This window comes from Mizuhopecten yessoensis, unplaced genomic scaffold (assembly GCF_002113885.1).
Source record: "Mizuhopecten yessoensis strain PY_sf001 unplaced genomic scaffold, ASM211388v2 scaffold1511, whole genome shotgun sequence".
Taxonomy (NCBI): Eukaryota; Metazoa; Mollusca; class Bivalvia; order Pectinida; family Pectinidae; genus Mizuhopecten; species Mizuhopecten yessoensis.
In genome coordinates this window covers 931,058-956,275 of record NW_018404083.1, presented here as the reverse complement: position 1 = coordinate 956,275, position 25,218 = coordinate 931,058, and the positions used below count along the sequence as shown (strand labels likewise).

Below are 25,218 nucleotides of genomic sequence, written 5' to 3'. Positions count from 1 at the left end.
TCTCGGTTTCGTAACTGTAAAATTGACTGACTTTGAAGTCGGGTGTCGCTCCTCTCTAAACTTCAAAGGACAGGTATCAGCCTCGCGATCGGTCAGGCTTTTGTTTTACTTAAGACCAATCAAATATCTAGCCGCGTGCCTTCAATTTTGCTATGACGTATTATATAGTGCAGAGAGCGGAGGTAAGCGTTACCCCTGAAGCATCGAGGATGCATCAGGACATAAATGAACAGTCGTATTGTCTAATTCCTGAAGGCCTTATTTATCCAACTTTTCATGTTCCATTTAATTTGCTATGATGTCCTGTACATGTCGTGGATATTGTTTATCAGAAACATTTGCTTTTCTGTCGTATTTTGCTCTATAGGTTTTATGATGTCTAAGATTCATTGGAACACAATCTGTTTTCATCCTGCCGTGGCATATTGGAAATAAGACGTCTGCTGAAATGGATAAGTCTTTTTTAGAAATCTTATCACAACTAGGTTCCCCCTTCCTTCGGTTCATTTTCCACAAGTCATCTTGGCAGTGCAAAGTGACATGCCTGTTTGTGGTGCATTACTGTTGACAGGATATCTGACCGTGCGAGGTGGTTGGTTGGTTTTATAGGGTTTAACGTCCTATCGACAGCTAAGGTCATTTGAGGACATGCCTCCGTGGGTGCTGTGCATGAATGCATGCATGTGGGTATGTGTGCTGGAGGCAGGGTATGTTGGTGTAATTGCCTCCTTCTGATAGCTCTCTGAAATACCCTGCCAAACGCACCCAGAACAACATTTCGTCCAGTCACACTATACTGACAACGGGTGAACCAGTTGTTGCCATATCCCAGATGCTGAACGTTAAGCAGGGAATAACAACTACCATTTTAAAGGACTTTGGTATGTCCCGGCCTGAGGAGACTGGCAATTGCCTTCCTCGCATGGGCGAACGTTCAACATTAAAGCCAAAAGTGAAGTTTTGCCAAGCAAGGCGCAAGAAATCAAAAAGTAGTTAGAAAAAGAGAGGAACAAAAATATCCAAATATTGCAATGGGTGCTGCAGATTTATTTTGGTCGCATTTGTGTCCCAAAGTAGAAAGCGCAAACGCAAATCCCCAATTTTGCAAGCCGCCTCTTACGATCTTTCTCAATTCCCCGACCAGCAGGGGTGCCGTGGGAAGAGACCCTTTCGGCTGTTTTCAAAACAAACAGCGAACTATCAAAGCACTACGCGAATGTCATTGAATTGAAAGCTATAAAAAGGGAAAGTTTCTAAATGCTCGTAGTAACCAAATATATTCGCAATTACTTCCTTGATGATTGATTATATATAAACTTCAGTTAGGTTTCCAACCAAGTCACTCCACTGTACACGCGTTAATTGAACTATACGACAAAATATGAGAATGACTCAAAAAAAGACAACACTCTTTGTATTATATTTTGTTACATTCAGATAGCTTTTGATAGGCATGGGCGACTTTTAGTAGAATTAAAATCTGTGAGAGAAAAAAATGCTTAACTGGAAAAAGGCTACTCCAGGCAAAGTCAGCAACTTTTTTTATAAATAATTCCATATCTTCTTTAAAGAGATCAATGCTGGCGTTCCCCAAGGTACTGCCATTGGACTACTGTTTTAATCTATATATATATATATATTAATGATACATCGGATAATCTGGAAAGTTTTATTCTTTTTACAATTCTTTGCTGATGACGCATTCCTCCTGTATTTTAGTCCGTCGTGTCAAGATGTTCAAATAACGTTGACAAAATCAATTCCATGGCCAATAGATGACCAGTTAAATATTACACCATTCAGACAACAGTAGTACTGATTTAGATACTGATATCGACCAAGTTGGCATAAACTTTAAATTGCATGTGAGTATATCATTAAGGATCAGTGTCCCACTGTTCTGGAATTTTTCGTATAAACAGTAACCTCCCCGTAATTTCGTTTTGGACATAGCTGTATAGCTGAGTGGGGCTAGGACACCTCCGTTGACCATCGGTCAGCCCTATCTAGTCCCGCTGATTTTGTTTCTTTTGTCCGTCAGAAGTCTATTCCCAGATAGCAGATATATGTTGGCCCAACGTTGGTTGTTGGTCGATTGGTTGGCCTTACGTCGGCGTTGGCTTAGTATCGTTGGCCGAACGTTAGTTGAACGTTGTAAAACCAACCGTTAATTTACAAAAGAATGTTGGCCCAGCGTAATTTTCCAAAGATGGCCCAACCAACCCTGATGTATTGGGCCAACGTCGGGCCAACATATGTCTGCTATCTGGGTTCTTGGTTACTGTTTGGTTTATTTCACCTCTGTCATTTTTCATTTTTAAGTCCCGCAAAGTTTTTGTTTTTTTCTCTTTTCAGAAATGAGTTATCAAAGGTAAAGTTTCCCTTTATGTTCAAATTAAGTTGATGATCGAAAAGCCAATGCTACCAATATCAGCTCTCGGGCTTCTGAACCCTCGGGTTAATATGAGGTCTTATGTTGATACTGGGTAGGATATTGAAATGGTCGTCCGATAACCTTACGTATTGCACGTGAAGAACAACTCATAGGCTATCACGGACAAAAAATAGATAATCAGAAAGTTCACAGCACTGTCTTGTCAAAATTAACCACGGATTACATATAGCATTATAGAATCTAATTCCATGATTAAACGATCAACAGCAATTCTAAAAGGCATCGTTGTAAAATTATATGTGAGGAACCTTTCACTGCTAAGATAAAAGATTCAGTCGAAAGGCCTATTTCATTATTACTCGCTAGTCAAATGCGGAAACACCAACGGTAGCGTGGCCGAGCGGTCTAAGGCGCTGGTTTAAGGCACCAGTCTCTTCGGAGGCGTGGGTTCGAATCCCACCGCTGCCAGGATTATTTTTTAACTTGTTATTATTGATCGGTAAGTCCCAAAACATAAGTTATGAATATTTAGATGTAAACGAAACTGCGAGGTACCACTACCACTTTTACAAGTATGTGAATCATAATAACGAATCAGTATATTTTGAAAAGACACCTATAATTCGGTTCTGTTTGTAAAACATAATTTTCTGAATCTATAGAGACAGAACATTTCTCCGAGCATTTAGGAAATAAACTCTGTTAATGTCACCTTTTAAAAAAGGGACAAGAAACTGTTCATCATCATCATCATCATCATCATCATCATCAAACTAACATACTCAGTTTAAATGGAAAAGGTATGAACAGTTAATTCAGAGTCTTGTTAGTTTTCCTCACAATTAATATACCACGGCTGACTTAGATAGCAGGGATTTCTAATTTAATTCCGTGCATATAAACAATAACTGTAGAATGAGATGTAACTAGTCTGTAGGCCTATATCTCCTTAATAGCCTTTATATCATCAAAATGGGGTGTGATATGACACTCGATCTTTGAACCAAATGGCCTGTAAAATATATGTCACAAATTAAAGTATCTATTTAAAACATATTTTAATAATGCATATTACATACTCCTACTAATACCATATACACGATAACAACATCATTATTTTTTTAGAATGAAATACTGCCCAATCAGCATAAAATGAAAAATAATTCTTAATTATGTGATCGGGAATTAATTTGTCACAAGATTTTTAATACAGTGTACTTAAGCTTTATTTTATTGTTGATTTTATTAAATAAATGCAATCTTGTTGATAGATGGGCGAATGCGATTGATTGATTGATTGATTGCATGAAGTCGCTGTTCTGTTTTCCGATCCCATGACGGTCAGATAAATGCGGTAGCTTTTCCAAATACATCTGCACTGCTGATATCGGTCACCTCAAGAAGTCTTTATCATTTTAAAGCTTCGTTATGGTCACTTTTGGTGTAAACACTTCAATAATTAAGATTAGTGTTACACTCATTTTCTATAAATAAACGATCACTGATTGGTCTACATGGGAATATCCTTTCTGTTTGGCACCATGAAGAAGCATGTGTTTGGCCTTCTTACTAAAGGCTTTGTCAGCACTGCGTTAGCAAGGGTTCAAAAGGTAGTTCCACCGACGAGATCGCTAACGGTATCTATTATGGGGAAGGCAAATTGCAAGAAAACTCAAAAATTGTCTCCGACGTTATATGGTAAGAAAATGCCGACCGTATGTTTTTTTGCTTATGCAATATCAACATGATTGTTGATTGTTTACATCTCGGATTTTGTAGATAGTGTATAACTACGATATTTACAGATATTTTGACTTGATTCAGAGTCCTAACAAAAGAACATTACTTTAACATACAGTATCTTTCAGGGGAATAATCCATGAAGTTTCGTTGTATTTTAAACACAATAGAAAATGTTTACGTCATGTGAAAATCAACAATAAGTCTGATCTGTGACTTATAACATAGTGCTTACTAAACACTTTTTAGTTCTAGAAGTGTAATGCCTCAGAAAGGCAGACTTGGAGACTGTTCTTTGCTGTTCCTCGGCCAGGCAATTTATATACATATATATATATAATTAGACGTGCCGTATTTGACAACATTAGACATAATATTTCCAAACCATTCTTTTTTTTTCTAACGTGAAGTGGTACAAAATATGATTTTGTTTACCGAGTAAGCTGTTTGTCCTTTTTAAGAAATTTATCTTTGCCGGATATTTCAGCTGCCAAAATAAGTGTGGTAAACTAAAACAGTTGTGGAATCCCCGATTACAGCATTATCTGACAGTTTTGCTTTAAATTAAATGTCTCTTTCATGTTTTTCTTCTATTTTTAGGAGACCATATGACAGCGGCTTTATCCACAAATCCTGATAAAGTGTTAACGGTAAGTGATGTTCTGTATAATGTACATGTTCTGAAAATCTTGGAAAATAAAAAAAAAATTAAAAAAAAGTATTTTACACTAGTAGCTCAACTGACTAAAAGGGTCAAGTGACTGGTTTCACAATCTGTTGGCATCTGTCGTTGGTCTGTAAACTTTTTCTTTGATGAACCTCTTTTGAGAACCACTCGGCTGCTCACAACACAGGTACTGAGAGAAAAGATACGATAATATGCTTAATATACATATTACCTTATTTTTTCACTCGGTCGTAATATGTATGTAACAGAGCCCATGATTAATTAAATATAAATCACTGCCTCCGCATGGGATCGAACCCGGGACCTCTGGCTTACTAGTCTTACGCTCAACCGATCGAGCTAAAGAGAAGTTCTCTATAGCCGAGCGATATATTGCGGCTAGTATTTACCAGGGTTACATACTCCCCTTCCAGTAAAGAACTCGTCCTCGAGTTTTCCAGGGGTAACAGCGATGCTTGTGGAGCAAGGCCGAGTATTTTTTTCGGGGCCCTACGTGGGCGCCAATGTAACAGAGCCCATGATTAATTAAATATAAATCACTGCCTCCGCATGGGATCAAACCCGGGACCTCTGGCTTACTAGTCTAACGCTCAACCGTTCTAGCTAAAGAGAAGTTCTCTATAGCCGAGCGATATATTGCGGCTAGTATTTACCAGGGTTACATGTACCTGTGATTACAATCAAAATTAATCGAAAGTATCTTAAGCTGATGGAGATTGAAACTTGCTAAACGGAGCCCATAAGGGGAAAATAAAAACCTTCCTGTAATGAGCAATCAGTCTGTTTACTAATCTTTTGAAGGAAAGCAAAATCTGGTAACAAACATGGTCACAAGGGGGAATATCGTAATACAGTGACAGAAAAATAGACAGGCCTAGATAGAGTCATGATATTTGGTCAGTAGCTAGTAACCGGTATGGAGCACTACAAAGTTTGCAAAAAGAACTGTCCTTGATCCTTATTCAAGGCATGTAACGGATGTCATTTAAAACACTCAAACAACTTTTTCTGAAGAACCAGAAGGATGCGCTCATTGGTTTACAAGAGAAAGAGAAAAAAAATATGAAACAACATGACAAAATAGACTGAATTATCAAAGTTGTCTAATTTCTGAAAATTTGAATTCCCTACCATGACATTCCTGTAAAAAAAAAACCAACATTTTAAAAGTGTCGGGGAAGTATTCAGTAGATTTGAAATTTCAGTCCGTAGTTTTAAATTTAAATGGATTTTGGGGTAGAAATGGCTCAAATAATAACGTGGTCACAATACTCAACAGTCTACTTTAGTATCAAGTTATATATATATTTATGTTTATTGTATTAATTTTGTTATAATTTATGCATTTAGATTTGTGTGGAAGGAAACATCGCAAGTGGGAAGACAACATTCTTAGAACATTTCAAGAAATATAGCGACGTCCAGGTAATGATAGTGACTATAACACCATGCAAACATACCAGGTAACAGTGTCTTGATAAAAAAAAACATAGTCTTTGTCAGGACACTTTTCTTGAATGAGAAAATTCTCATGTTTTTTTTATATAGATTGATCAACCCTTGTTACACCAGTTTTTCTGTAAAAAAATAGTCCCTATGTTATATAAATGTAGTCCCATTCCTGAATGTATTTAAAAAGTAGTACTTTTCCTGCATGTTCAGTAAAACCTTGTTTTACCGCCACCATTTGTCCAGAGAGATTTTGGCATTATAAAGGGGTTTGGTGATAAATTGAAGGAAATGTGAAAAATCATTCTAAAAAAGAGATGAAGGGACCTTGAAATATGTTGGCTGTAAGTGAGATGCGAATGAAACGAGGGACATTATATCGAGGTTTTACTATAATAAGTTCATATGGCCCTTTCTTGAATCATATTTCCCAGATAATGATTAACTGATTTGACATTTTCAGGTGTATGAGGAACCGGTTAAAAAGTGGAGGAATGTAGAAGGACATAATGTTTTAGTAAGTCAGAGTGCGTACTTGTATGGTTCGTACATTTCACAAATTACCATAGCGATTGTGATACAAATACAAAATGTATGTAAAACAGAATTCACACAGAAATTCAGATATGAAATTCAAGGGTTTATAGGGCATTTTTCTTATTGTTCTTTTTAAAAGGAAGGCCTAAAACTGCTGTCATTCGCAAATGCTCAAAATGCATCGATCAGGATGTATAACCTGGATGTCTCTAAACTCTTCCTTTAAACACTGTAAACAACACTAAAATCTTACGCTAGTCAGTATCCCGAAAACTTGAAATTAACACGTTACAAATACTTACCCTTACAAAAGGGTTAAGTCGACATGGTATGTACCATACAAGTCATCAAAACATAAAAAAATAAACACTTACTGGTTGTGATACCTGACCTTTCTTCAGTTTCATGTCTATGTCTTGTTTACCTGTAGGCAAAGATGTATGAAGACCCCGAGCGATGGTCCTTGACGTTACAAACCTATGTTCAGTTAACGATGGTTGACAGACATATTCAAGTACCAGTAAGTACATCATTGAATGCTATATTTACATTCTTGCATCCAAAACATGGCAATAGATCTATAGTAGTTGAATATAGAATCTAATTGAATATTGAAGATGCAGAAAAATAAAAACCTAAATGCAAATTTTGTTTATCGTTATTAACTTCTCTATTATTAAAGTTGTGTGATTTCCGTATTGCAATAAATTACAACATTTTAAATGACATTGCGATGAATATTTTTAAAAAAATGATGAAATGCACAGCATTGGAATGTATTTTTGACAAACAAGAGAAGAATTTCCATGTGACTTTCAGACATAAACTATTTTTTCAGGAACAACCGATCAAATTGATGGAGAGGTCCATTTTCAGCGCCAAGTATTGTTTTGTGGAAAATCTGTACAAAAGGTATTTTTGGTTGCACTAGTATTAATGTCTAAGTTGTATAAACTGTATTTAACCAGACAAATGCTCCAGGCTCTTATAATTTTAGGAATATTAAAATGATTGCAAAACCTTTTCAATTTCCCCCCTATATGTAGCTATATGGATGTAATTGACACTTTCTCTCTGACATATAATAAGTTATAGCGAAGGTATGAGACTATTGGGCGGAAAAATGATGGGGGTGCTCATAAGGGATTAGGCACTAATTAGCTCAAATACAGTATTTATGAATTGCCAGTTCTGAAATCATACAGTGTAAGATGGGTAGAGCATTGTAATGTTCCTGTATATTCTCCCGTCCGCATAGGACCCTGACTGTTGCGAGGTCGTTAAACTGCAAACAAATCCTATGTAATCTCATGATGTCAGTTCCTAAATAAAGGGTGGAATTCAGTAATTGTGTTCATATTTATTATCTAAACAGAAGTCTTAATTTCTGGATTAATATCGTTCGTGTTTTAACTAGTTCCTGGAGTAATTAGATATAAGTTTAGAAAGTGATTTTTTTTCTCTGAATTAGTGACTTAGTGGGATTATTATAACTTGATCCACAATTTAATCAAGTGTCCCAAGTTCACAAAATTGACTAGATTATAAAACGCCTAGGTGTACATTAAGAATTGAAAAACATTCTGGAATGTATGTAAATGATAATTCTGATCCTTTAATATGATTAGTGCCCACAGCAGAGTGTTATCATCAAATGTGAAGTCATTTTGAAACACACTTTTGTTTCTAAATGCACCCTTTGAATACAGGCACACCTTTGAACAATAAACAGGAAACACAGTCTCAAAACTAAGTGAACTATTATAATTATATTACCGGCCTGCGCCATACTGTATGGCCATCCCCACGTGGAATTTAAAAAACACTGCCTACGAGGAAGTAAAAGTATGAGAACACTTTAATTGACTTTATTGGTACATGGTTCATGTGTAATTTTGTAAGAAATATCTATTGTCCTTTGGGTAGACATTGTATTTCATTGTCATTGAAGAACAACCCAAGCCAGTCTAGCTGTTTACCATTGTTTATATATTGTAGCCGATAACAACGTCGCCAATTTGCAGTCACTATTTCCCGCCAAAACTTGTTGATATCACGTGATCTAAATAACAATATCACGACGTCATTACATTGTGAGCCGTAATTAGCACCTTAGCTCTTCAATACCACTGTAAAATTGTTCCGATGCCTAGCTAGCCTACCGAAACATGTCAACAAATAAAATCTCATAACTCACGGAATCCCTGGTGTTGATGCTCCATCTCTTACCTACTTAATATGATTATTGTAGCGGTTGGTTTCTGAGGCTTGACTGTATTTAAAAGCAACCTGCAATATATTTCAAGTGTTTATTTCCTATCTGTATATTTCAGTGGTAAGATGACGGCCATGGAATATGTGATTCTGACGGAATGGTTTGATTGGATAAGAAAACACCATGATCTTAGTATAGATTTGATTGGTACGTATACTTGCCCTATATTGACGATCTCCGATGTAAAAGGCGAAATTAACAGTGGGAAAATATATATTTCATCCACATAGGGCAGAAATTTGACGGGGTGAAAGTTCCCCGATATATAGAAAAATCTAGTGCCGGTACTCGTTTTTATATAATGTTTATAATTTACCATTTCCACGTCATAAAAATAAATGCATACACATAAATGATACACGTAAATGGCTTATTTTAAGTAGCCATTACCTTCCTAGCCTTTATGTGTTAACTCCAAAATAACATGTCTTTGAAATTCAATACAAGAACATTCCCTTGGTTCTTAATGCATCTTGATACTACCAAGGTATTCGAAATTTCTGTAGATTCAAAAATGAAAGAAAATTTCTTTTAAAAGTAAAAATATGTGACCACATACATGTTACTGTGAAATTTGTTATTACAAACTATGATGGTTTAACCCTTTCACCACTGTAGACCAGAATGGACTCATCCAGATACACATATGGTAGAGTCTACTAAAGTTATACCTGGGGGTGAAAGGGTTAATACCCAGATTATCTCAGCCATATTTTAGAATAGTTTGTTTATTTAGAGCTCACACAGTTGTTAATCCCATCACAGAATTTTGCTGTGCACAGTGAAACCTTGATATATGTATAATACCCCTTCGTTTCATTTGCCACCTCGTTTACTGTCAAAATATTTGAAGTCCCCTTTTCTTGTTATCCTTTATACATTTCCCCCATTCTACTGCCAAAATTTCTCTGGACAAATGGTGGCATTATAATGAGGTTCTACTGTATATGAGCTTGAAAATCTAGGATACCTCCCTTAGGACTTTTTTTCATAGTCTCAACGATTTAGCGATTGAATCTGGATTTTTCCAATGTTCATACAAGAATGAATAGAAGAAAACTTGACTTGCACACCAGATGAGCAAATTTGGAATTATATAGGTTTCTGTATCATGCATGGTCTTATCTTTACAAGTTTAGCATAAATGAATCTGTCAGATGTGGTCTTGTCTGTTTTCAGTTTATCTCCAAACGAAACCGGAAACAGTATACGAAAGAATTATGAAAAGATGTCGGAAAGAAGAAATTACCATTCCAATGGTAATTAATAATTACTGTTCATTAATATATGAAATCATCAAATCAATGGTTATGTTAAATAGCATCCTCGATAGCCATTACCTTCCTAGCCTTTATATGTTAACGCCAAAATAACATATCTTTGAAATTCAGTACGCTCACTTTCGCTCTCTGCACCCCCGGATTAAGTCATAGCAAAATTGAAGGCAAGCGTCTGGCTATCTTGACCAATCGCTAGACTGATACCTGTCCTTTGAAGATTACGGAGGAGCGACAACCGACTTCAAAGCCTGTCAGTTTTATGTGACCGACAGATTCTTTTTATGTTTACATCAAAGATCAAACAAGTCTTCACGTCTCATCAACAAGGTAGTGTGCACACTGAGCCTTTGATTTTGTCATGACCATAAGCCAGGGATGAAGAGAGCGAAAGTGAGCGTAACCCCTGAGGTATCCAGGATGGTTAAATAGTGGACATGCTTCCTAGATCTGATGGATTACTTCCCTTTACTGTATTCCAAAAGGCAGCAATATTTTTTGTATCCCCCCCCCCCCCCCTCTCTCTCTAAATTTGTACTTAGCCATGCTGATTTTTCAAATGGCTATGAACCCAAGCCCTAAGTGAAACACCATCCACAACAAAATTACTAGCATGGTATTAACCAGGCTAAATGCAATTTGAGTTGGGATGATTATTTTTCTAATTTGAAAGCCTACTGTGCTAATTTTCTCTGAATAAAAAGCTTATAATGTGGCATAACAGAAAGTGATGTTTTAGTTTGAAATTAAAATGATTATTTATTAATTTTCTTTGACAGGACTACCTTTATGCTTTACATGAGCTGCATGAAGACTGGCTGGTAGCCAAGACAAAGTTCCAGACAGACTGCCCCATTCTAGTGAGTATTTCTACCAGGAAATTTCCTGAATTTAACTCATTCACCCTTGAAGACACATGTGAACTCTTCAAACTCAAAGGTTGGAATAGTTCATTATGAAATTTCAGGGGTGAATAAGTTAAGATGAATGAAAAAGATATATGGCATGAACGATCTCATTGCATTTTTTGCATGTTTCAAAATTCCATTTTAATTAGTTGTCATATAATATTATGTACTATGCCTGGATTCTTGATAGCTATTTTTTCCATGTGTATAGTAAAAACACATGCACAACAAATACCCTTCATCTAATAAATTCGTTTCAGTGATGTCATTGAAAGGTGAAAGATTTTCAATTAAGGTTTAATGGTGGGTTGAAAACAAAGGGAACAGTTTACATGCACAGGCCTCCTGGGCTTATCACTGGTAAAATGCAGTATCAGTCAAATAATGCTTAAAATCAGGGGAAACCTCTTGTTCATCTTTACAATCTTTTTGTTACCTCCAGGTAATTGATGCTAACCAGCAGACAGAAGAAATGATAAAAATTTACCAGGAAAAAAGCCAGGAAATCTTGTTTCATCAACCAGAATCTATACAACTGGAATCGGCTGTAGGAACCTGAGTGTGCAGATGGGATGACATGTGAACAATAATAAGTGGAATTCTGTTCCTAGAACAAACAAAGGACACTGGAACTGTGTTTATTCCCCCTTACAAAGAACAATTGAAGCTGGAAGCTGTGATTCTGTTTATGTTTTCTAACAAGGGAACACCTGGGCCCCTTTCACATATCCGGTTCAACCAGTTTGTCTGTTTTCAAATGAAACATTTTCGGGTATGAAACCTCGCGGACCTGCAAATGTTTACGCACAGGCCTTGCAAGGCTTTGTCAAGAGGCTTGCCTGAAAGCAGCATCAGATTACTAGGTTCAACCTTATTTCTTAAATGAACAACTCTTGTCCAACCGGTTCAACTGTTTGGATGGTAATACACGAAAGCATCCCAGGTTATAGGTCTTTTTACCTTGACAAAGACAAAGATATAGTATGTCTAGACTCGAAAAGATGGACTCACCACTTACCCACCTGACAGCTCAGTTGGTTAGGGCAATCCATCTAGTGCTCGAAGGCTCTGGGTTCAAATCCAGGTGTAGCTGTATATTAAAGGGAGAATCTTGTGTACATTTTTTTTAGTGCATTTCATATTTGCTATTTGGGAAAACTTGTTTCAAAGCTGTATAAATTTCAAGAAAGAAATTTTTAAGAAAGACTACATTTTCAATTAAATGAGACAATTAATCATTATATTGAAATTTTCTGTTTAATACTTCAAAAATACCTGGTTAAGACATGTGAGCACATAATTGTTATATATATACAATTTGCTGTGAATCTTAAAATGCTGCTGTCTTTAAATTTAGAAAATACATGAGGTTGATCAGATATTCTGATGAGAGCATCCTGAAATTTGTATCACAAAATTTACTAGACAGGATGTTTGAAAAATTTAACGAAGGATGATCAGAAACCGTAGGTACTCAACAATCACAGAACTGATTTCTAGAGACCAAAAAAATATCACAAAACAATTTGTTTTGATGCAGTCAGTGTATTGTCCTGACTCCTAGCGTAATAGATAAATTTCCACCGTAATGTTGTTCCTGGATATGAAATCCTTATTGATCTGTGTTCAAGGCGGCAGTGTACAGTAAACACTGTTTAACCTGAAGTTATACTATGGTAGTAAAATATCCTTTCTTACAAGGTATTACCAGGTCTCATTTTACGTAATTACTGACTGTCAACTACCTCATCTGTCAAACTTGATGACAACAGCAGGAAAAAAAATGGAAAAATTAAAATCATTTTTGATTCATTCGAATTTATAATTTAGTGCAACACAACTTTACTGATTTTTTTTTGTTATACTGCCTACATTTTGTCGTTAAGGATTTAACAATATTTTAATGTTATATTTTAATGTTATGAGGATTTGTAATGAGAGAAAATAAAGAAAAATTCAATGTGATCTTGAAAACCGTTTTAGTAGAAAGCAAGAGACATATAATTTAAATAATTCCAACCTCTAAACACATTAAGAAGTTGTTTTTTTACAAGAAAAAATGCTTTTGTGCAAGTAGCCTTTTATTAGGACACTTTATGTGGTTAAATTTAGGCAGTATATGTGATATTGAGGTTTTTACTGATTTTCTTTTTCTTTCAACATCCAACACTTCATTATACGTACCACCAAAAAACGTTCTTTTTGCATCCATCGTGTTTAGGTAGGTTTTAATCTCATTGCTATACATATGTTGGTGCTGTCAGCAACTGGTTTATACAATTGATCAGTGCATTGAGAATCTCAGATTTTTTTTCTAGTTACGTTACGTCAAGTGTCACTGTGAAACAAAATGTTGAACAATTTTGTTACAGATCATTTAATTTTGTGATTTTTTTTTTTTCATATTTATGTTTCAAGTATTTTTATTATGGTATGAAAAACCTGCTTTGAACAACTACAAATGTATATTCTTTGTTAAAATATGTTTTGGGGATTTTTTTTTTTTTTTAAATTTTTGCTTGTGTTTATGGACCAATTTTATATTCCATAAAGAAAACGTAATAGAAAGTCCCATACAAATGTAATTTGATATCATTAAATGTAATTATCAATAATATATAATGTTTGACGTTTCTTTTAAATGTGTTGGAATATTTAGTTAGCATGTAGATATGCATTTGTATGTCGTGATCCATCCTTATGAATTTAGTTTACTGAAAAATAATATCACACAAAATATGTGTTAAGCACAGTATAATATATTTATTTCATAATTATGGACAGAACTTACTTTATTGGAGTGGGTTTATGAGTTTTTAAACATACCAAGGAAAAAGTCAAATAGATGTTATCATGTTTTTGTTGTTGTAATGTACGCGTAAGAGAAATATTTTGATATATGTTTTCTGAAGTTCTTTGTCGGTATCTTATTATTTTATAATTTTTTAATACCGGGGTAGCGAAATATAAAAAAAAGTTTCCTATTATATCTAATAGATAAACGACAGGGGTTTTCATGTATGAGGTTATAAGTTTATAAGTATGTAAACGTATATATGGACGAAGGAATATTAAAGAAATCAATAATCACAAGAAAAAGTTATTACGCATTTCATGAATTACTTCATGAAAACCCTGTTGATCACTCGACAGGACAAACGTATATAGCTTCCTGTGTGTATTTCATCCTCTACTTCTACCTGTATATCGTGTGTTTGTATAAAATGGTTTGTTGACCAGTCCATATGTACGAGTGTGAAAATGTTGCAATGACCCAAAAAACAATCTTGCAACAGCTCTGCCAAAAAATGGTGCTAGTGATAAAAACAAGAACTTGTTTTCGTAAGAATGATTTTCTAGCGTGTAACTGTTTCCAATAAAGTTGTCATTGATTCTTATTGCAAGTATTACCTGTAGATGATTTAAACAATACAAAGCATTAACCCTTTCACCCCTAGGTAACTTTAGTACCATATTGCATTGATCTGGATGAGTCCATTATGGTCTACAGTGGTGAAAGGGTTTTAATGATATCCAACGTCCCGTGTTCCGTTGTTCCAAAGATTTGGTAGCACTCCGTGCATGAGTTTCTATTAAATGGAATTCAGAAGTCCGGCACAAAAAGTAATCAATGACCGCACACCTTGTGTGTCGAAACATGTTTACATCGTAATAAACATGGCTGATCACCTTATAGTGGATGCTGTCCAGTTTATCTGATCTATGGTTAAAACAAATATCAGTTAGATGTAAGAAATATGTGATTTATTTCAGTGTTCATTTATATTGTGATATTTTGTTGTAAAATGTTGTAATAAATTGATACGATATATACCGGTAAATAAAATTGTATAAATGCCTCTTTGTACCTCATTTTGTTATCTTTCTAGCTTACCGGTATACTGAAAAGCCTATAGGTAGATAAATTCTCTCATTATATAATTTGGGGGACAAAAAAATTGATAATGGATGCCATACATTTAGCAGCTTTAATATATTCAGTACTGTTATACTTACCCCCAACAACAACAAGGCCGAGGATGAGTGAGACCTAGGTTTACTGGAATCGGGGTATCCATCTGTCTTTTAACAAAATCTTCTGGAGCACTGCTGCTTCTCTTAAACATATTTGCATGAAACTTAAAACACATCAGTGCCCAAGCAGTTGCGAGATTGTAGAAATGTCTCTGTTCATCCTTTACATATTTCTGTCGGATGGTACTGCCACCTATCTCCTTCCGTTACTTGGTCAAAGGTTAAATGACTTTAGATAAAAAAATCAGTAAAATAATTGCTGTTTTTAAACAGTTAACAAACCTTGATGAAATTTGAAGTATAGCTGCATCACCTGCAAGATATGTTCAGTGTTAAGACCCCACTCCCGATCAAAGGTTCAAGTGCCAAATTTACAGTAAAATCACCTAAACCTTTACATTGCTTTTTTTAAAGTGTTTCTTTATTTGCCTATGGAAGTATGAAGCTGCCCAAAGTATGTAGATTTTCAACCTATAAAGGGACATGTATAATTTGTTCACAAAAACAAATCTTCACTCTATACTGCAACATGTCATGATATTTCTCGGAGAAGAGTTGATTGCAAGTTCAAATATATAATTTAATATCATTGTACATGGAAAATAAATTCATGATTGTTTGTGTTAAACGTCCTATGAACATTTTAGTCATTTAAGGACGTGCCAGGTTTTAGTTGTGGAGGAAAGACCGAGTACCAAGAGAAAAACCACCGACCTGCGGCCAGTACCTGGCATTGCCCTCGAACCCGCGACCCAGTGGTGGAGGGCTAGGGGTAGCAGAATGTCAGAATTCTTAACCACTCCTATAAATTCTCAAACAGGAAATGAATAACAGTATCGATGAAGACACAATTAACACTTGAAAAATAACAAAATCAAAGTCAATGTATTTCTGTACATTTTATTTGAACACTTGGAAAGGAAAACCTATTCAAGTTTTTCCTCCGCCCAATAAAACGCAGTTACACACAGAAACATAAGCTGTCTGTTGTCCAATGGAAATCTGCGAGAGAATCACATTCTAGCTCCCGTCAGATTCACTACTACATTTACGTTAGAAAGCCAGTACAAAGCATACAGTACTACCTGCCATCCTAAATGTCTGTATTCCCAGTACATATTACATCAACAGACTCCAATAATATTGTAAATGCAATAAGACAAAATCTTAAAGATGTTCCAATCCCAGTTACTGAACATCAGGATCTATTGTAGATATAAGGGAGTGAAGATCATTTCTCTAGTATCACATGAGTAGTTTACACCAATGACAATAGATGGGATGACTTTATAGGAGATAAGACAATAACATTTATTATAATCAACTTTAAAGAAAATGAAGATCATAACGACCGAAAGAAAAGAAAAAGAAAAAAAACAGTTAAAGTTTGTGAAAATTACCATGGATGCAATTCCAAAATTGATTCCCCATGGATGCAAGTTTTAAATGTTAAGCATGCAGAAAAATAATGAGACGAAACTTCTTGCAAACGACAGCATTACGATGAAATACTTTTCAAGATTTATCACATATAAATATCCTATTCTTCCTTATTTTGCAAAAGAATTAAAAACACTACAGTATTAGAAAAACTTTGTGTAAAACAATCATTTCACTTTTAATACTTTTACAAGAAAAAAGTGTTTGTTGCAGAAGCCTTAACCCTTTCACCACTGTAGACCATAATGGACTCATACAGATCAATGCATGGTAGAGTCTACTAAAGTTACATAGGGGTGAAAGCCTTGATTAATGGATCTTGATCCCTGTTGATCAAGGTCATAGTGTAGTGAATAAAATAGTTGAAAACTTTAGTACGGGGGTGTGGCTGTTGAAAGCATTCAAGCTGTTCCATAATTTATTGTATGGGGGAGGTGGGAAGTACTTACATTGAAATATTATGGGTGATGGGGTTAAAACCCGATCTGCCCACCATTCCTTATATCAAATTGTTTTTAAGATTTTATGGATGTTGAATCTCTGAAAAAGTGTCTCTCCTGCCGCACCCTATAATTCATTCTGGAACAGCCCTTTCAATATATCAGTGTGGCAATCAAAAACTTTTATACCAGTGTGGCGATCAAAAATTTCAGAATAAAATTTAACAGTTTATGCAGTCATGAACACCTCTGATTTACAGCATTATGACTCAATCGTACGTGACCTGCAGTATTAAAATTTGGATTAGAAATTCCAATTTTAGAAAAGTTGACTTTCAATACTTAAAATGGATAACTTCTGTTTTCATACTGATTACATCATTACTGCAGAAAGATCAACTGGAAACTGGTCATTGTTTTGCTAGCAGTGTCAAAATGTTCTTTCTTAATTTCGAATAAAAAGTAAAATAAGTGCAACATAATTTCAGGTACAAAGAAACATGCACTGTGCATTCTACTTTGCCAAAATCCGAAGAAATTCAGGAATTCTATGTTTTTCTGATGTATGTATACACCGACACGTGTATTTCTTCGACCAAACTTTTTAAAAATCAAAACAGGATGATGTGGAGAGCTGTATTCATCTGACATATAGCAAGTGTGATAATTCTACAGACTATTCCAAAATCAATTACAAGAGAGGCAAGAGAAATTAATCAGAAATATATAATCCATATTCTGCCAACTACACACATTTCACAATACATATCATTTTATGTTTGTAAACATTCCGATAGATGATAAGCCATGAACATTTGTTTCCCTCCCTACCATACAAATTATATTGGAAAATCTCATACCTGTCACAGCTGGTATTCATTCATTGCAGAGATGAACAAAGAACTCAAAATACAAACAAATATTTGTAAATTAAAATGACTCAATTTTATCTTTTTCTGACAGTATTTCTGCACAACATTGAAAAATCATATATTTTTTTTAACAACTGTTGTTTGCATTTCAGTTCTACCCGATAGTAAATATTACACTTAGTCAAATGTTTTTCTAAAATAAACCTATGTATCAAGGGATGCACCAAGGGCCATTCAATACAGTGGTTGTTTTGCGAGTTAACTCGTCACCTCTACAATATAATACTAAAACACCTTATATAGTGTGAATACAGTCAACATTCTCTAATAATCAACCATTTTTCTACATTGAAGCAATGTATACAGTGAAAAGCACACACTTTGATTAGCAGGTTACCTGAACTTTTAAAACGGGTGTATTAATGATTCCCCAAAAGTAAGCATTTCTGGTTTTCTCACGAATCAATAGGGTTAATGGTGTACCTCCAATGTTTCCCCATTACATATGCTTATCGCATTCCAATTACCAAAAATATTCTAAAACAAAATGCCCAAATTTCTTTATTTGAAAACTAGTTTTTTTCCTATAGAAAAATGTAAACCAATGTATTTTCCCCTTTATTTTATTTTTTTCTGTTTCAAGGAAATAAGATATTAAATGAAAAAGACATACATATGTATTACATATAATTGGCACAATGTGGTCAACCTTTGTTGAAAATTGTCTGAAATGAAAGTGATTACATACCATAAACCATTGTTTTCTCAAATCTTACCAGGTCTTACAAATGCCTCTAGAATGTATCACATGCATGGCCCCAAGAAGATCAAAAGGAAAGTATATATTTTGTGAAAAGAATCAAGTTTTCAATCAAGGTAGCTGAAGTAAAGTGTTAAATGAAATAACTGAGTGCTAGAGAGAAAAACGAATTCTACAAAATCTATGTACTGTGACCAAAAATTAAACTATAAAAAAATATATGCATGTACACACTGTTTAAATTGCCCTGTCAATTTAATATTAAATCCAATGTTTCAAAACATAAAACAATTATACACAACAACAGATAAAACAGAATCATAATTGAAACTTAGACAGTGCAATATAGGTAAAATTGTGCTCATGACAATTTCTAAGGAATTGCAAATAACTGATATTAAATTATCCGTTTTTATAAAGATGATATTTTTGTGACATCGATAGAAATAGCATGCAAGTTAAAACTGTTATCATTGTTAATCTGAAAAGATCAAGATTTTTCAGATGTTTTTTTTTAATTTGAACGACAAATTTTACAATACATATTAAATTGAAAGTATTTGAAAAAGAAAGAAGAAGAAAAACGCTGTTGAAGAATGTGATACACAGAATGAGGAGGGTTCTCTTTGTTTTAAATCTAAGAGTTTTAAAGATGATAAATAATCATTTGTAAAATGTAGTACAATAGCACATTTTAGCTCTTCGTATGCTGTAAGTTTTATAAATAGGTGTCCCATATGAAGAAAAAATATATATAACATAATAGGAATAAAATGCACAGTATTCCAATTGTTTAAATTAATGACGTTTGGAGTCATTTCCAAACCGTCAAAAGAAATAAAAAGTAATGAAAGACAAGACACAGGGGAAAAAAATCACACACAACTATAATCAGTCACACGTCTCCATAGTCACAACAAATATTCACAGCGAAATTTCACCGTTGATAGATTGATATTATATTTCTCCCGAGACAGTTACACTTAACTGTTCTTAAATTTATCTAAAATGCGTTTTTCCGTGTTTCTGCTTCTGAAACGGTTTATCTTGGCAAAAAAATATGTATTCATCTTATATATATATATATATATATATTTATATATTCCAACAAGCAATTGATAAACAAAGACTGTGCATTATCAATCGGTAACATCGATAATAGACATGAATCTCTTAGAAAGTACTCAGCGAGCTAAACCGCTCACAACGGTAAACATACAGTGTATGTTCAGTTTGTACACAATGTATATAATTATACACTCGGAAGGTTATTTACAAAAGCGACGACAACGATGAAGATGAGAGAGATGATGGTATGATAGCTCTATATAGGTCTAATATCATTAACCTCGTCATCCCTATGTAACTTCAGTAGCTTTTTCCATTCATTGATGTGTTCATTATAGTCTACAGTGGTGAAAGGATTAATACTGTATAAATTTTGAAAAAAAACCTTATAGCAGGGTGAAGATAAAAAAAAATAAAAAATCCATTTCAGTAAGCACTAACTTTCACAAACATCTAGACGATACAGAAAATCTGTGATACACTGTATTTGATTTAAATTTCCCAAACATTTGGTAATTTTTTTAGTTTCAAAATTACCAAGTGATACGACATTTTAGAGATGCTACAATGATAACTCCCATCACTGAACGACCGGAAAGCACTGTTGATGAACCAATGGTGTTTTTGAGGATTGAATGATAAAATTTCTATCACAGAAATCTTCAAAGATACGGAGGTGAGTGAATATACACAAAAATCTACGACGATGTCAACTAATTGTTAATTAATCTTGGATGAATAATCCCGTTATTACATCTACTAAAAACAGAGTCGACTCAATTCCAATGGGACCAGCCCATTACTGAGTACGGGGAAGCTATACACACAGTTATCAATTTCCTTCAATAAGTCCAGGGCCTGTATTCATGAAACCATTCTCGTGCTCAAGCATGGAGTTTGTGCTCAAGCGAATCTCTTGTTCCAGTAATACAACATTTAAAAAAATCTTATTTTGTTCAAGTTTTGGACAAAAATTGAAGAGACTTATAGCCGAATACTGTTTTCAATATTTAAATTTGACTTTTTGACTCGTTGACATGATTCAGGTGGGTTACAAGAAAGCTGGCTTGAGCACAGAATCCAAGCTTGAGCATTAGAACGGTTTCATGAATACGGGCCCTGATGATTTCTACAAATATATCATTAATGCCATATCCCAGTGTTAAAGACAAATACAACATGTATACATTATTTTCATTATTCGTGAAAATTAGTGCCAATTAATGAAAGTCTGACGCATGCTGAAGTATCACCAAATATGGCTTTTGTCGAGATTTGATAAGTGTAACATACTATTTGTTGTAGTGAACTACCGGTTAGCTATGAATCTTTGTGAAATTAATAAATATGGTCCATCACTTTCACGAATTCTACATATTCTTCCATTTTTTTTTTTTTTACCCGAGTTTAGAAATTTGGTATCTGATGTCACCATCCGTTCTCAAGCTATTCAACCTTCATTGCAAAGTACAGATAGAAACAGACAAATATTTGAACTAAACCAGACCACGTTATGTACAGAGACAAACAGGCTGTACATGAAATCTTATATACCATGATTTCACTACCATACTTAATAATAGCACACATCATTCCATGATGAATTGATGAATTGTTTAAATGGCCTTGTGAGTCTACTAACGCAGTCTTTCTATACACGGTGGTTCTGACGCGACAGAACTTGTTCACGATATCATGTTAACTGGTGAGAAATGAAATGTCATTAAAAAAAAAAAAAAATCTTCTAACAAGCTGCCGTTACTGCTACGTGGGCCGAAGCTCAAAATCGTCATTGACTTGAACCATGGGAACATGGAGATCGTCTATCGTGGGTGCACTCTTGTGGTCACATAAACTCATTTCCTTCATCTTCCATTCCCAGTCCATCTTCTGCACAGCAAATAAAGATTCCGCTTCATGGTGATGGCGCAGAAGAAGCGACTCCTGCAAAAAGATGACAAAATATACTTCGGGCACAATACCGAGAGAATTGTTTATGTCGTGTTAGGCAGATAAACCAAGGTTTTACACGTCCAATCAATGCAATACAACACTTTCAAATAAAGAGTCAAGATACAAAAACTAAACTGATGATTCAATTATTATTTTCATTTTATATAAAGGGTTCACAACACCCTTTCCCCCTATTTTTGTATTTCCTTGGTTTCTGCTGTTGCATTTTCATGATGACGAAGCAATTTCATTTTTTTTTTTTATTAAGAAGTTGGAAAGATGGTTTAACTGTAAAGGAAAGTCATTCCTTAATTACATTTACACTGTGTATGATACTTTTATCTTCATTTATCAATTTCCCATTACATATACAAGTCAGTGAGTGGGAGACCGACTACAAAAGTTTTGACCTGGAGTAGTACTGCAATCATGCTGCATTTGCATATCTTAGCTGTATTCTAATTTTAGGGAGATTTTTTTTCGTGTATGTGTCATTTAAAATTTTCCAATAAATTTACGATTGAAGAAATCATACTGTTTGTTACCTTAATTTTCTCATATTTATCATCCACATCTTTCAACCATGAAAGAAACTGTCGACCATTGTACCGGGAACGGACATTTTTCTCCTTTTCTTCCACCTGTGTAAAACATCGATCAATTCATTCTTCTATTCTTAAGATGACATTTAATTCATTTTTGAATTATACATTATACATTTTTTTTCTAAAAATAATCAAATTATTTTAAAGAAACTTATTACAAAACATCAGTCAGGACAGATAATACACTGTGATCAGTTATAAAACATACATCAGAGCTTGTAATACATTGTAATATTTCAAAACAGATTTTTTTTTCTTCAATTTTTTTATTGATTTCTTGTATTTATTCTTTTAAATTTCATTTTCATAAAAAACAGCATCAATTAGTAGCTTTTTTGAAGAAAAAAAAAGAGACTTCAAGCTTGTGCCCTTCCTTAACTCATTCACACCTGAAATTTCATAATGAACTATTCCAGCCTTTGAATTTGAAGAGTTCAAATGTGTCTTCAGGGGTGAATGAGTTAATGTTTGCAGTTTTGCTTTTCTTTTCTGTCATACATGAAATGTAATCTGACACAGTGACAATGTGTACTGCATAATGGAACATATTTATCCATTTTGTACGGTAAGTATAAACAACAGGTATTGTCCAACACCGAAAACATAATCGGTGAATTCTAATTGGATTGTTAAATTGTATGATTATTGTCATAAATGGTGATCGGTGAGAAATCTACATATGAGTCCTATACTTATAGAATTTTGATGGGACTTGTAGAATTTCTGGATATACTTAAATTTAACATTGTGGGACCAATTGTTTTTAGCAACACAGTTGAAAAGGACCCATGAATATAAATTGTAGATTAAATCACTGGTGACACTGTTACGGTAACTCCTTCCTGCCGCCGCCCCCCACCCCCCCGAACCCGACGTCAAAGAATTATTTCTCATGTACAGTAAAAAGTAATTTTAATAGACAATTTGTCTTTAAGAACATCTTTAATACCTGTTCCGGATCAATAGTGTTGTAGATTTCCTCGTCTCGTAGTAAGGTGCACATACTTAAAGGTAGACTCTGATTGGCCATGGCGCGGGCTGCCCTACCATGTTCCCTGATTATTTCCTGTTCCACTGAAAGTGTCAGCTTTTCCTGTTCAAGACAGATTGGAGATCACTTATTTGATTTTCTCTAAAGATTATTGGAGTAATAATCAATTGTTTGAAATGTAATGGAAATTAAATGATATTAAGGAACCTGAAACTCCTACTTCTTTCAGTTGGGGACAAATTATGACATATCACAGCACCTCAAATGAATTGTATCTTTATCTTATTCTCATACCTACTGACATTCAAGGACAAGTTAAGGTCATCAGTGATCTTATAAGCACATCTTCTTATGTATTTGATCAAACTTTTTACTATCGTCAAGAATAAGATTACCTCAAAACAGTTAACTTTGTTTCGTGGTGCCATAGCCAAGTGTGTAAATATCTCGAGAGAGTGTTCATGTTTCAGGGCACAGGTTCTGGACACACACGTAATATGATGCATAATAGTAATATAGTATATACACATCACATTTAGTGTATCCAGCACCTGTGTTTTAGGGGTTTATGGCTAAGGTCATGGTCAGTATACTTTTTGTAGGAAATCTTTGCCGTTTTAGCCACTTTCTAAATGCTTCTTAAGAGACTTAAATGTTTACATATATGGATTTAGAAATAAATTAATAAAACAAACATTCAATAAAATCGAAGAATGAAGTTAATTGATACAAACTACAATTGTATAAGCCCTCTAACAGACTGCAGTTATGCATGCGAGGCAATCTGTAATATTTGCAATGCTTTGCTTTTTTTCGATTCTGATGTTGGTGTTTGGTTTTCATACTTACCCTCTCTATGAGGTGCTGTAGTCGGAGTTTGTATCGTGCCTTCTCCTGCTCAACGAACAAATCCCGCATTGTGCCCGTCACAGAGTTGGGAGGAGACAGCTGAAATATGAGACGACAATTAAAGATTTGACTACAGAATGATATGTAAAGGTTGTTTGAATAGAAAACAAGGGCAGTTCTAGAATTAACAGTATGGGAGGGGTGGGAGGCACTTGTCAGATACCCCACCACCTGTTAAATGTTAAAAAGTTGTTTAACTAAAGAAATAGTAGTTTAACAGGAAAGAGATTAGTGCGCTTCCACCGGGGATCAAATCCTCGATCCACAGGTTCCTAGTCAGACGCACTACCACTGAGCTAAAGGGAAATTCCCTCTAGCTCAAAGCTAGAAGGCGACCTTAATCCTATGTACAATTGAACCCTGCCACACTATATATATATACTCCCTCCTTTTTAAATGTGTTTGCCCTCGAACACCACAACCCAGGTTCTAACTCCCTGTCACCACAGAGAGGGCCACGGACACCATTTGTAACAGGAAAGAGAATAGTGTGCTTCCACCGGGGATCAAACCCTCGATCTCCAGGTTCCTAGACAAGCTCTACCACTGAGCTAAAGGGAAATTCCCTCTAGCTCGAAGCTAGAGGGCGACCTTAATCTTATGTACAATTGAACCCTGCCCAGTAGTATAGACAGATCTGGTTTTATCCAAACCACCCATACAATATTAATACAGGTGCTTCCCACCTCCCCACACAATAAATTATGGAACAGCCCTTACAGGTCGAGGTGTATGATTTGTTTGTTTGTTTGATTTTGTTTAACGTCCTATTAACAGCTAAGGTCATTTAAGGACGGCCTCCCCTGTGTGCAAGATGCATGCGTGTAGTGTATGTGTGTGTTTTTGGGAGGCTGCGATATGTTCGTGTTTGTCTCC

The 25,218-nt window shown here is 34.8% G+C and overlaps 2 protein-coding genes and 1 non-coding gene across 3 annotated transcripts in view; 2 read left to right on the top strand and 1 right to left on the bottom strand.

Moving 5' to 3' along the window:
* The first annotated feature begins 2,781 nt into the window (after positions 1 to 2,781).
* Positions 2,782 to 2,863, top strand: Trnal-aag. The gene has a single exon. It is a non-coding gene; the product is annotated as a tRNA-Leu (tRNA).
* Positions 2,864 to 3,896: 1,033 nt separating this feature from the next.
* LOC110463618 (thymidine kinase 2, mitochondrial-like) lies at positions 3,897 to 15,123 on the top strand. Its single transcript, XM_021518377.1, has 10 exons — positions 3,897 to 4,093; positions 4,736 to 4,785; positions 6,174 to 6,248; positions 6,736 to 6,789; positions 7,240 to 7,329; positions 7,648 to 7,721; positions 9,143 to 9,231; positions 10,264 to 10,343; positions 11,141 to 11,221; positions 11,712 to 15,123. The coding sequence occupies exons 1-10, from the start codon at positions 3,910 to 3,912 to the stop codon at positions 11,826 to 11,828; spliced, it is 894 nt and encodes a 297-aa protein (XP_021374052.1). The 5' UTR covers positions 3,897 to 3,909; the 3' UTR covers positions 11,829 to 15,123.
* A 1,068-nt stretch (positions 15,124 to 16,191) lies between these two features.
* Positions 16,192 to 25,218, bottom strand: part of LOC110463612 (ankyrin repeat domain-containing protein 11-like) — a 32,701-nt gene continuing 23,674 nt past the window's right edge. Inside the window, exons 11-14 of the mRNA XM_021518362.1 lie at positions 24,283 to 24,381; positions 23,392 to 23,535; positions 22,383 to 22,478; positions 16,192 to 21,828 (exon numbers count right to left, since the gene is read on the bottom strand). Of these exons, the coding sequence (XP_021374037.1) occupies positions 21,649 to 21,828; positions 22,383 to 22,478; positions 23,392 to 23,535; positions 24,283 to 24,381 (519 nt within the window). The 3' untranslated portion in view covers positions 16,192 to 21,648. The remainder of the gene's footprint in view (positions 21,829 to 22,382; positions 22,479 to 23,391; positions 23,536 to 24,282; positions 24,382 to 25,218) is intronic.